We start from the raw sequence: 12,876 nt of genomic DNA, 5'->3' as shown, positions 1-12,876 counted from the left end.
ATTCCTACCATGATTTGGCCACTAGATGGAGATATTTACCTACTCTTCAGCTCCTATTATCTGTGTTTTACTGTAGATAATCATTATTTCTCACTTAATAGTGTGAGTTCTGGAAAAAAAAAACAAGAGAAGCTGTGAAAAAATATCATGGAAAAAATATTTTGACAGCAATAAAGTACAATCCTATGCACACAAGAAATATGTTTTGGTGGAAGTGTAAACTGTTTGTTTCTCATCTGCACTAGAAAATAAGGAGTTGTTCTTATTTTTTTCATTTTAATATGCAATTATTAGTTATTTACCTAGGAATTAATACCTTTTTCATTTCAGTTCTTATATTTCAATTTTTTCCTGCAATGAATATAGTGCTCTATCGTTTCAAATAGTTTTAATAATAATAATTTTATAGTATCTTTTCCACATTTTATTTAGTTCTGACTCTTATTCTCTCTAATGTTTCTCTATTGTCGCATGTTTTGCTTCTATCACGTTTCCACTGTGTTTGTGTAGGAAAGATTGACTTTCATCTCCTGAGCTCATGAACACGGTGTTAACACACACGCGTCTGTTGCTGAGGTAATCAGGAGCGCTCAGGGCGTCGTTACCTGTCGTATTTGATTGACATCCTCTTCCACGAGCGGGGACAACAGGCTGCGCTGCACAATAAAGGGGTGAAAGAGGTGGGGAGGCGGGCAGGAGCACCGCTAACCAATGGGATCAGTGATGGGAGGGAGTTTGCAGAACTCCAGCTTTGTCCTAACTTACTGGGACTCCTGAGCACAATATGACTGAAGCGCCTGTGCCGTTATTCCACGGGACAGCGTCTGCTCAGCCGCCTGCACACGCTCCACACCGCACACTTGCGCTCCTGACTTTGGATAAAACTTTTTTTACGCATCAACGAGGAGCCCGGAACTTTTGTGTTGTTTGACTTTCCAGGGATTCGGTCCTGATAATAATGCTGGTTGAGGAGTTGGAATGAAACTTCCCTGACCTGCAGGAATCTGTCTCCATTCAGAGGATATTGCTGCATTGAAGCAGCGCGCTGCGCAGGATAAAGTAACGCTCCTGGAGCACTTTGGGACTCTGGAGAAGTGTGCAAAGAGCCGTCTCCGCGCATTTGCTGGAATACAATGCTTTAGTGATCCGCACGACCTCAGTAAAGTTGATGCATCATAGGCATGGACTCTGTCTAAGAAAGGTGGACTGGCTAACTGACCATGGCGCTCACAGGTAGAGGCTTGAGCCGGTTTCATTTGATTTTATTGATGTTATGGACTCTATCGCAGTACTCAGCATCCAGCCAGGTCCGTCAAGAGTTCCAGGTCCTGGAGGAGCAGCCCGTCGGCACATACGTGGGCACAATAGAGACCAAACCCAGTTTCACGTACCGTTTCAGCGAGAGTCACAAACTTTTTGCAATTAACGGCACCACGGGAGTCATTTCCACCTCAACGGTGATTGACAGAGAGATCTTGCAAAGTGATGTCATCAATGTCGTGGTGCTGTCCAGCCAACCCACGTACCCCACAGAGGTCAGAATAGTGGTTTTGGATATTAATGATAACTCCCCAGTGTTTCCAGACGCGTCAATTGTCGTGTCTTTTAAGGAGGACGCCAGCAGCGGCAGACAAGTGATCCTAGACACTGCCACTGACTCAGACATTGGAAGTAACGGAGTCGATCACACCACGTACAGAATAGTGAAAGGCAACGAGCAGAGGAAATTCCGCCTGGATATTACAGTCAATCCGAGTGGAGAGGGGGCATTCTTGCACCTTGTTTCAACTGGAGGCTTGGACAGAGAAGTTACTCCTTTCTACCAGCTCCTGATTGAGGTGGAGGACAAAGGAGACCCGAAAAAGTTTGGTTACCTGCAAGTAAACGTCACCATTCAGGACATAAACGACAACCCCCCTATGTTTGAGCAGGATCACTATCAAACTAGTGTCTTTGAGGATGCAGCAGTAGGTTCTAGTATTCTGCAGATCACAGCATCAGATCAGGATGAGGGAGCCAATGCTGAAATCAGGTACTTTTTAGATGAAGGGACTCCCTTTCAAATTGACCCTAAAGCAGGGACTATCATCATAAAAGAAGGTTTGGATTATGAAAGTAAGAAAGAGTACTCCCTGACTATCCATGCAGTGGACAACGGGGTGCCCTCTCTCTCAGGCAGAACAGAAGCAACAATCAAACTTTTAGATGTAAATGATAATGACCCTGTAGTGAAGTTCAGGTATTTTCCAACAACTTCTAAATTTGCCTCTGTTGATGAAAACGCACAGATTGGCACAGTCGTGGCTTTACTCACGGTTTCAGACTCCGACTCCCCCACAGCTAATGGTAACATATCTGTCTCCATCTTAGGAGGCAACGAGCAGAGACACTTTGAAGTGCACACGTCTCCTGTGCCCAATTTAAGTCTGATCAAAGTGGCCAGTGTGTTAGACAGAGAGAGAATTTCCTCATACAACCTGACTGTGTCTGTGTCAGACAATGGAAAGCCTATGGCCCGGTCCTCCTTTGCCAGTCTGGTCATTTTTGTGAATGATATTAATGATCACCCACCCATATTTCAAGAAACACTGTACAAAGTAGATATCAGTGAAGACATACCAAAAGGCAGCTACATTAAAGGAGTTTCTGCAACAGATGGTGACTCTGGGCAGAATGCCAACCTGCGCTACTCCCTGGTGTCTGGAAATGCTTTGGGTTGGTTCTCCATCAGTGAAAACAGTGGTCTGGTTACCAGCGCTGCTCTGCTGGATAGAGAAGTAGCATCTGAAATTGTGCTTAACATTAGTGCCAAAGACCAGGGGCTGCAGCCCAAGATTTCTTACACTAAACTGATAGTCAACATCACTGACGTGAATGACCAGGTGCCCACGTTTACACAGAGTACATATCATGTTTCCCTGGTAGAGCACGCTCCTGCCGGCACTGAGCTGCTGGTGCTTTCTGCCTCAGATGACGACCTCGGGGCCAATGGAACTATCCGGTTCTCATTTGATGCAGAGACTCCAGCCAGTGTTCAGGAGCTGTTTCGCCTGGATGCTGTGTCAGGGCGAGTAAGCACGGCCGTGGAGCTAGACAGGGAGGATCAGGCCTCCTACTTACTCTACATCCAGGCAGCAGACTCAGGCAGTCCCCCTTTGCACTCTGTAGGAAAAGTCAACATCACTCTGAAGGATATCAATGACAATAGGCCGATATTTTACCCTGTGCAGTATTTTGCCAATGTGAAAGAGAACGAGCCCCCTGGTTCTTATGTAACCACCGTTTCAGCCTCAGACCCAGATTTGGGTCGAAATGGCACAGTCAAATATATAATTACAGCTGGAGACGTGTCCAAATTCCGCATTAATAGCAACACTGGGAAAATTACCACCCTGGTGCCCCTAGATAGAGAGGAGAAAACTGCTTACCAGCTGCAGGTGACAGCAGCAGATGGTAGTGGTCTGCGTTCCCACACCCACGCCATCGTCACTGTGACCGTCATAGACACACAGGATAACCCACCGGTCTTCGGCCAGCAAGTCTATAGTTTTGTCATGTTTGAAAACGTTGGCACCGGGACAGTTATAGGCACTGTGTCAGCCACCACTGTAGATCTGAACACTAATATTTCATACCTAATAACCTCGGGGGACCAGAGGGGGCTTTTTGCTCTAAACAGCGCAGGTCAGATCACAGCATCGAGCCAGATAGACAGAGAGGAGCAGGGTTTTTATCAGCTGAAGGTTGTAGCCAGAGCTGGTGAGATCACAGGAGAGGCCACTGTTAATATCACAGTGAAGGACTTAAATGATAATGCACCTCATTTTATTCATGCAGTGGAGCATGTGAGTGCAGTGGAAAACTGGGGCACAGGCCATGTCATATTCCAGGCTAAAGCTTCAGATCCTGATGAAGGCATGAATGGCATGGTGGTCTACAGCCTCAAACAAAACCCAAAAGGGCTGTTTCATATTCATGAGAAGCATGGACTCATTACACTGACTGGGCCGCTGGAGGTCACAACGAGTTCTTTTGAGGTCGAGGTCATCGCATCAGACATGGGGGTCCCCCAGCACACCTCCAACCTCATCCTCATTGTCAGCGTTTATGACGTCAATGACAACTCACCAGTGTTTGACCAGCTCTCGTATGAGGTCATCATCCCGGAGTCCGAGCCTGTCAACAGCCGCTTTTTTAAAGTGGAGGCCACTGACAAAGACTCTGGTCTTAATGGGGAGATTATGTATGACATTGTTGGCGGCAACACAGGAGATGTTTTTGGCATTTTTCCAGACGGGCAGCTGTATATTAAAGCAGAGCTGGACAGAGAAATACAAGACAGATATAACTTAGTGGTTGTAGCCAGAGACAGGGCTGTGGAGTCGCTAAGTGCCACTGTTAATGTCACTGTGATTGTAGACGATGTCAATGATAACCGTCCGCTCTTTAACAGTACCAATTATGTGTTTCATTTTGAGGAGGAGCAGAAGAGGGGGTCAGTGGTTGGTCGAGTGTTTGCCGAGGATAAAGACTTTGGCCCAAACAGTGAGGTCAGATATACATTTGAGATTCCACAGCCCAACTTTGAGCTAAACACAATCACAGGGGAATTGACCAGCACGCTGCAGTTGGACCGTGAGTCACTCATGAGAAAAAGAGGCGCCGCCGTCTTCAGCTTTGTGGTCATCTCGTCAGACCAGGGTCTCCCCAAACCCCTTAGAGACCAGGCCAAAGTGCAAGTTTACATTCAAGACATCAACGACAACCCACCTAAATTCACCAAAGACATTTACCAGGCCTCCATCTCTGAGTTGGCTCAAAACATGACACAACTGCTGCGGGTCTCTGCCTCAGATGTTGATGAAAACAAAAATGGACTGGTTCATTATCACATCACTGAGGGCAACGAAGAGGGACAGTTTATCGTTGACAGCAGCTCTGGACAGGTTACTTTAGTTGGAAAGCTGGATTATGAAACCACATCTTCATACTCACTGAAAATTATAGCTGTTGATGCTGGAGCTGTGCCCTTGTCATCTTCTTGTATGCTCAGTATTAGCATCCTGGATGAGAATGACAACTCCCCTTCCTTCCCCAAATCTTCACTGTCTGTGGATGTCCTGGAAAACATGAGGATAGGGGAGCTGGTGGCTTCTGTGACAGCCACTGATGCAGATTCAGGTCAAAATGCAGACATAACATACAGCATCACAGCTACCAACAATCATGGCACTTTCAGCATCAGCCCCAACACTGGTAGCATCTTTTTGGTTAAAAAGCTGGACTTTGAGACTCAGTCATTTTACAGACTCAACATCACTGCAAAGGACAATGGCAGACCGCCCCGCTCCTCATCCATTCCTGTGGTTATTCATGTCAGGGATTTTAATGACAACCCCCCCATATTTGTCCCTGGTGACATTTTTAAATCCATCCCTGAAAATCTTCCTATCGCAGCCTCAGTCATGACAATTACAGCTCATGATACAGATGCAGACATCAACGGGCAGCTGGAGTACTCCATTGTTCGGCAGACTCCCAGAGGGAACCACTTCAGCATTGACTCGAGCTCTGGGCTCATATACACCAACAAGGAAATCGACAGGGAGTTCTCCAACCTGTTTGAGCTGACAATCAAAGCAACAGACCAGGCAGTTCCAGTTGAATTTCGCCGCTTTGCCCTGAAAAATGTCACAATATGGGTCACAGACCAGAATGATAATGTTCCTACTTTTGTGTCCCAGAACGCACTTGTGGCTGAGCCTAACATAGTCATTGGCTCCATCCTGACAACAGTGGTCGCCTTTGACCCCGATGAGGGGGCAAACGGGGAGGTGGAGTATGAGCTTGTGGAAGGGGACTCAAGTACTTTCATCATGGACAGGTATAGTGGGGATATTCGTCTGGCCTCCCAGCTGATACCCTCCCGACTAATGTACACCCTCACAGTATCAGCCACTGACCACGGCACAGACCGCAAGACCTCCAGAACTGAGCTGACCATCATCCTCCAAGGGACTGATGGTCCTGTTTTCTCGCAGCCCAAATACATCACCATCCTCAAAGAGGGCCTGCCTCCAGGCACCAATGTCATATCACTGGATGCCTCAAGCCCACGGGGATCTGCAACCAAAGTGGAGTATTTCATTGTGGCGGTTCGCTCTGGTGGAAAAGCAGTGGGACGTCTTTTCACCATTGGCCGTCACACTGGAGTGATTCAGACAGCTGCTGAGTTGGACAGAGAACAAGGCTCCGACCTCTACCTGGTGGATGTGTACGCCATCGAGACAGACGCCAGCCAGCCCAGAACACAGCGTGCTGAGGTTAGTACACTGCTTTTCTAGTGCATACAGGTACCAGAAAGCCACCTTATAATTTGCTCCATTCATCTATTTGATCTGTTTGGCAGAGTGAGGGCATGAACTCACTCACTGGCATTTGGTAGAGGCATTTGGATGGAATAAGAATAATGAGATCAAGGTTTGAACTGGAAAAAACAGGGAGTGAGACTGTTCAAGTCACACATAAAACAGAGCCACCTATTGCATTTGTCTATTCATTAATAAAATTTCTTTTTTACTCTCGGCTCTGTGTTATATTAAATCATAATGTTTTTTGGACATGAGTAAGAAGGCTTTGTTCTTTGGCATGATAACTTTATTGTTCCTGTTTCCAAAAACATTAGCCCCAACAATTTATCTTGAATGTACTCCTCTAATATTTGGGCAGTCTGGGAAAGGTAAATTAGTGCTGCATGTCTTCTGCACAAACTCTTCTTGTGCTCTTATGAACAGCAATATTCTTATCAGTGAATGCGAACTGCACAAATCAAAAAAAGACCACTTATTTTCCCCACTATATACATAAATCATTTAAGGCTGTTGTTTCAGGTTCAAAGCCCATGATGGTTTCCTTATTGTCTCAAGTAGAACTGAAAGAGACTGATTCATATGGTCTTATAGTGCAGGTATGCATCATCTGTGCCTGTATTACTTTGAGCCCGAGGCTGTTTTGGCACAGGGGTGGTCTCGGGGAAACTGCTCCATAGGCAATAAGTGACCATTAAAATTGCGTGACCTCTTAAGACTCTGTGAAAAGATGCTGAAGAGAGCGAGCGAGTGAAACTAAATCTGTTCATTGAGTTTGCATTACAGGATGCACCTTTTTCAGGCTTTTCCTGACGATGGAGTTAAATTCTCTGAAGTGTAATACAGGAACTTAAAGCCCAGTTTTGGGTAGCTGAGGCCTAGCTGCCAGTCAAATGAAAACCAAATGTCATTCTGTATATGCTTTGGAAATTTTAAACAGGACTTAAAACGCCATGTTGTTACAGACTTGATGACCCACAAAACTCCACATGAATTAGAGTTTTTAGAACAAAACCAGAAAGATGGAAGTTTAAGCTTTAAGTTTTATTTTACTGCATTTCAAAAATGACGGATGCAAAATCATTTAAGATTCACAGGACGCACACAGAGAGACTGATATTTGTTGATGCTTTTGAACCACAGCAAATATTAAAGCTGAATCCCAGTGCAGATATCGGTTATATAGAGACTAACTCACATCGGATTCAAGGTTTACTCAACAAACTGATGTTAGCTAAGTTAACTTTAAGGTTTACTCAGGCCAAATGGGAATATCAGATGTTCTCTTTCTTTGCCTGCGGGATAGAAGGCAATCTGCTTTACTGCAGAGTCTAGTGTCAGGTTAATGAATGTATATAATGCTTCGGTGCTACGTTCCCAAACTATAAGCTCTAGATTAGTGTCATGCTAAGCTTGAACTTTGTCACCCCTTGAAGAGATGACTTTACCATACCACCTGGCTGAGTTTGAGAAGTGTGAGGTTTAATAATTCAGAAGCTTTCCAATAACTTTTCAAGTTTGGACTGGACAGTCTTCAGGCCGTATTCATAGTGTTTTTATCTCTATCAATTTGCAAGTACGGCCTGATAAAGCAGCGTAAATCTTCAGACTTAGACTAATGTTTTTCCACTGCAGTGTTTATACATCAGATACCCAGTAGCAACAAGAGGATTGTTTCCATCCCCACGGTTGTGGGCCTTTCACATTCTCCCTTTCCCTCCCCATTGATTGGACACATGAGGGAAAGCTGGCATTTTCTCCTCTGCTATGCACCATGTGTGATGTTTTGGAAACACTCGAACAAAGAGAGTTTGGCTGGATATGCTTATCTACTCTTGTGATCTTAAACAATTCAGGACACTGCTGGGCTTGCTATGCAAAGAGGGCACTCTTGCATTTTTTTTAACTTCATGGCATCTTAGTTGGTTTGACTCAGTGATAATATATTAGATGACAGTTTTGTTTTAGTTAGTAGGACTGTATGAAGCTTTTTTTTCTCATGTATGATGCCCACTGGGTCTTTAGTTAACCCAACCAGTGCTTGTGTAATGACTTACAGAAAGTGGAAGTTTGAAATGTCCTGCAAATGATTTCATTATCCAGAAATCTTTGTTTCTTCCTCATAGTAGCTGGTTTCTTGGCAGCAGCGTCATCCATTGTTAGTGAATCCAGATTCCATTCATAGTTTTTGGGAGGATGTTTTTTATTTCATGCAAAAGTTTTGAATCATCACATCCTGCAATGTCTTCATTTAGTGGTGAAAACAAGCCCTTCCCCCTGTACGACATTCGCACTGAATCACCTGCAGCAGCCTTCTCTGCATGATCTGCAGCTTTAATTACTGGTTCCACTTGTGGCTACAGCCCAAACAGTGACGTGACAGCAGGTGTTTCTTATGAGCTGTTAAAGACAAAACACCTGCACATCAGTGATGTAAGCACAAGTGTAATATGCTTGAAAGTGGATCTAGACAAAATTCCCAAGTATATAATTTGATTTTTCGTCATTTAGATGGGTACTAATAATTATTATTATATACATTTAATACCATTTGTTGCTGTTGGGTTTGGACTAACGTTACCACAAGAGGCTTGTTCGTGGCCTTAGCTGCTAGTGCTTCTTCTGAGGTGTAGGACCACAGGTTTTGGCTTTCTACATACTGGGCTGGTTGGATGTTGTGTGACTTCTGTCTGGCTCTTCTCAGGCTCCGTCATCAAACCTAATAAGGTGCACTCGAGGGTTCACTGAAACGCACAACAGATATATTTATTCAAAATTGCTCATCAATGTTTTTCATAATAATTGTTGAAGTAGTTTTAACACCCAACATTGATTTTCAGCCCTGGGTGATTGTGCATCACTTTACCATTGAGGTTATTACATTTTAGATGTTAAGAAAGGTTTTATATGCCGATTTCAACAGGCAGCTGGAAAAGCTGGATATAATTAGTGAACCAGTTTCACAGGAAACAGAAAACACAAATCCAGTTTGATCTTTGTCGAGTCACTCCTGCAGCACAATCCACTTCTCTGTCCGTCTGCATTCTACTGAGGCCCGGACAAATAGCAGCACAGTTATGTTACACAGCTTCCACTTGTTGACAGCTCTTTACACTTGTCAGTGTAAGTAAATGTAATTGCTGCAGAGGTTTCGTGTTACATTCCTTTGAAAAAGAATTAATACAATCACAGAACAGTAACAGAATCTCTGTCACCTCAACGCCCCTGTGTCCTCTATCCCTTCATCTGTCTCCGCACCCTCACACCCTCCAGCCCCTAGACACCAGACTGCTACAAATGTTTTCTTAAACTCACTGTGAATCAAAATGAAGTGCTGTTTCAGAGAGGCCCTGAAGTGCCACATAAGTCTTTGCCCCCTCCTCTTAAAGGCATTGTTCCCCCTTGAAAGTAAACACAGTCAGAGTGTTCAACAGGCCTTCCTTTGTTTTGCCTTTGCAGATAGAGTGTTGTGCAGCCCCAGCCGAGATTCTGGAGGCTTTTGTTATTTTTTTGTCTAAGCCAGCATCTTGCCTTGGCAGATTTAGGAGTGTGTATGGATGCCCCTGTCAGCCAGCTTTCCTCCCCTCTCCTCACCAGCGAGGGACATACGGTAGAGCTGTTTGGACTTGTGTGATTGAAGAAAGAGAAGTGTTTCTGGGAGGGTTCAGGACATTGTTATTGGGAGTTGTGGGAATGAAGGAAGAGGAGGGGTGGAGGGAAATGTTTTTTCTGGAAGTGCCCAAGACCGGCAGCATTGCAAGGAATCATGGGAAGAAAGAGGCAAGGGTAGAGCTGTGGACTGTGTCCTAAGCAGGTGGAGGCACACGTTCTGTTTCTGCCTGCTTCTAGACATCACAGTCAGATAATGCAGATTGCTAAATCAGATACAGAAATTAGTGTCAGTCTCTGCTTGCTGTTTGTAGCGTGTGATCCATTATTTTCATCCTCCTCTTTGTTAAGCTGTATATATCCATGTCTTTGCATCTCCTTTGTGTCCCCCTGCCTGTTTTGTGTCTCTGTGAAGCTGTTTGTGTCTCTCTCTGTGTTGTGGATCAGTCTGATTTATAAATCTTGTTGGCAACTAACTTCAAAGTCTCTGCTTTTCTCTTTTTTGGTGAGACTGAAAATCCTTTCAGATGAATTCAGAGGGAAATGTGATTCGGGCATCGGAGGCGGCGTTGAGGTTGTAGGGAAGACAGAGGGCAAAAAAAGCCTCTCTGAAATATAAAACCTTTAAAGCCAGCAAGGTCAACGAGGCAGGGAGGAGAAGGTCATGTATAGTTGGACAATATGATACGAATGTTGGTTTTTTGTTTGTGCATTTGTGTCTGCCTGTGTGAGCATGAATAAAAAGAGAATAACTGATGAGTGTGGTGCTACAGACGGGATCCTAAACCAAACTAACCTGGAAAAGGGCTTTGATTGCATTAAAATCATACACACGTTTAGTATTAAAGTTTTATGTTCCTCAAAAGACAGATTTTACAAGAACTGGAAGAGGAATGGCGCAGAACAAACTACATCCTTGTGTATTGTAATTCATGGTCTAATTGCAGTTTTTTTGACTATGTGTTTGCTTGTGCATGTGTGCTTGAGAAAGGGTGGCGACTCTCTAATCCAGGCCATGACCAAAGTTGTAATTCACACAGTAAACTGGCCAGACATGCTTGTTTTAAATGGTCATCGCAGAGGTGATGCATCTGCTCAGGTCTCCTGGTGGGTGGTCGCTTTGGGTGAACCTGTGGGTGAGCCGGTGCTGCCGAGTGCCAGTTACCTCAGAGCGTTTGTCTGTTTTATGAGACAATGGCCATAAAAATTGGATAAACATTCTCCCATGCATAGATGACTGCAGGCAAATGCTGCCAGACACACACACACACACACACACACACACACACACACACACACACACTTACTTCAGAGTTCAAACACTCAACTTTTTAAGTGCAGGAAAACTTTTAATGGTAGTCAAAGTGAAAATAATTGTTTAATTGTGACTCTGCTGCTGTCGAGCTTGATATTAACTGGAATGTTTAGTGACCTCTGTTTAGAGCTTGAATAGATCTAAGTCTGTAAAGTTTTACATTTCTTAAACACACTGTCCAACATGTTTTGACTCTTTCTTTCATCAGTAAGCAGCAACTGGCACGCTGCATAATATGTATTTGTCAAAGTCGGGCAGAAAGGTCAGGAGCAGGGTCATATTGTTCTGTTGTGCCATGTTTTATAAAGTTACACCAAGGCAGGTAGAGACTTGTTCATTATGTTTGGTATCTGTTTAACCACCTTCCAAAATGTTTGTATAAATGACAACCTATTGAAATCTCAATAATTGGAAAATATAATTTGCAGTAGTAACACAAAGAGGGAATTTCCTATTAAAAGGCTGTAACTTTGGGAGGCATCACATTGATTTGTCTCCATCTGCTGAAACCTCAGTTTAAGATTAACTTTCAAATGTACTTTACTCCCCCATGACTGACAATGGAAGCCCGTTAGAGACAGCTGGTCTGAACAGGTGGGATGAACATAATTGGGTGTAGCAAAATTATATTTCCCAACTCTTGTATCCTGTCATCATGTAGTGACCCCACACATTTGTGACGTGACCCCTTGTGGGAATCCAGACCTCCAGGTTGAGAACTGTTGTCTAAGCTGCCAGTCAAAAGCTTAAGCACATTTTCTCAGTCATTTCAATGGGAAAGTGTTTCCATGCGTTTGACTAGTAGTCTAGTTTGAGAAATACTTTGTAGACACGTTTTTCTATAAACATTTACTTAACAGGAGATCTCAAAGGTTCGATTTTGCCTAAAAACAAACATCTATAACACATGTTCTTGTTCAGATAGTTTAAAATGGTCAGATATTGGGGGGATGTCAGGAGCTATCGGCTTCAACGAGAAAGTTAACCAAGATGCAGACACTGAATCCAAAGGTTTTGGTCTTTGGCAGTCTTAGATGCTGCAGCAGACACATTTTGGTTTATACCAAAGAAGTCTTACAGTTCAATGCCCAGCTCTAGATCTAGATCCGTTTTTACTGCATCAGTTAAATGGATATTGTTAGATTTAGTAAAATAAGCTAAATTACTTTGGTATTTCAAGGCCATTTTTTTACACTTTATATCAGTCATTGTATTTTCTTTTGTGGCAAACTGAATTGTCCCAGTGTGGTAACCCCACCCTGCTGCTACTCTAAACAGGTTAAAACAAAAATTATTTGGTTTGCCGCTAAATTATGTTTATAAAGGGAATGTACATGTGTATTAAAAGAAAACCCTTTCAACTCTGTGGTTGACTGTACACAAGCCTTCTTTTCAGTTTTGCCCCTTTTCTCTGTCTCATGTATAGTCAATGCAAGACCTTGGGTTAGAATAATAAATGAATGTGGCCAGAGCTGTGCATGCTCTGCAGAGTTTTGCATCATCAGGTTTATTTTCACATCAGCGATACATTTCTCTCGTTGTGTGACTTTGATTGTCATGGCTCATTTGGGAGGGGTCTTTGCT

At 43.7% G+C, this 12,876-nt stretch overlaps 1 protein-coding gene across 1 annotated transcript in view; it reads left to right on the top strand.

The window, feature by feature from the left end:
* Positions 1–807: 807 nt before the first annotated feature.
* fat4 (FAT atypical cadherin 4) overlaps positions 808–12,876 on the top strand; it is a 92,046-nt gene continuing 79,977 nt past the window's right edge. Inside the window, exon 1 of the mRNA XM_026330098.1 lies at positions 808–6,323. Coding sequence (XP_026185883.1) covers positions 1,221–6,323 — 5,103 coding nt within the window. The 5' untranslated portion in view covers positions 808–1,220. The remainder of the gene's footprint in view (positions 6,324–12,876) is intronic.

Source organism: Mastacembelus armatus, chromosome 10 (genome assembly GCF_900324485.2).
Source record: "Mastacembelus armatus chromosome 10, fMasArm1.2, whole genome shotgun sequence".
Lineage (NCBI taxonomy): Eukaryota > Metazoa > Chordata > Actinopteri > Synbranchiformes > Mastacembelidae > Mastacembelus > Mastacembelus armatus.
This window is presented reverse-complemented; position numbering and strand designations above follow the sequence as displayed.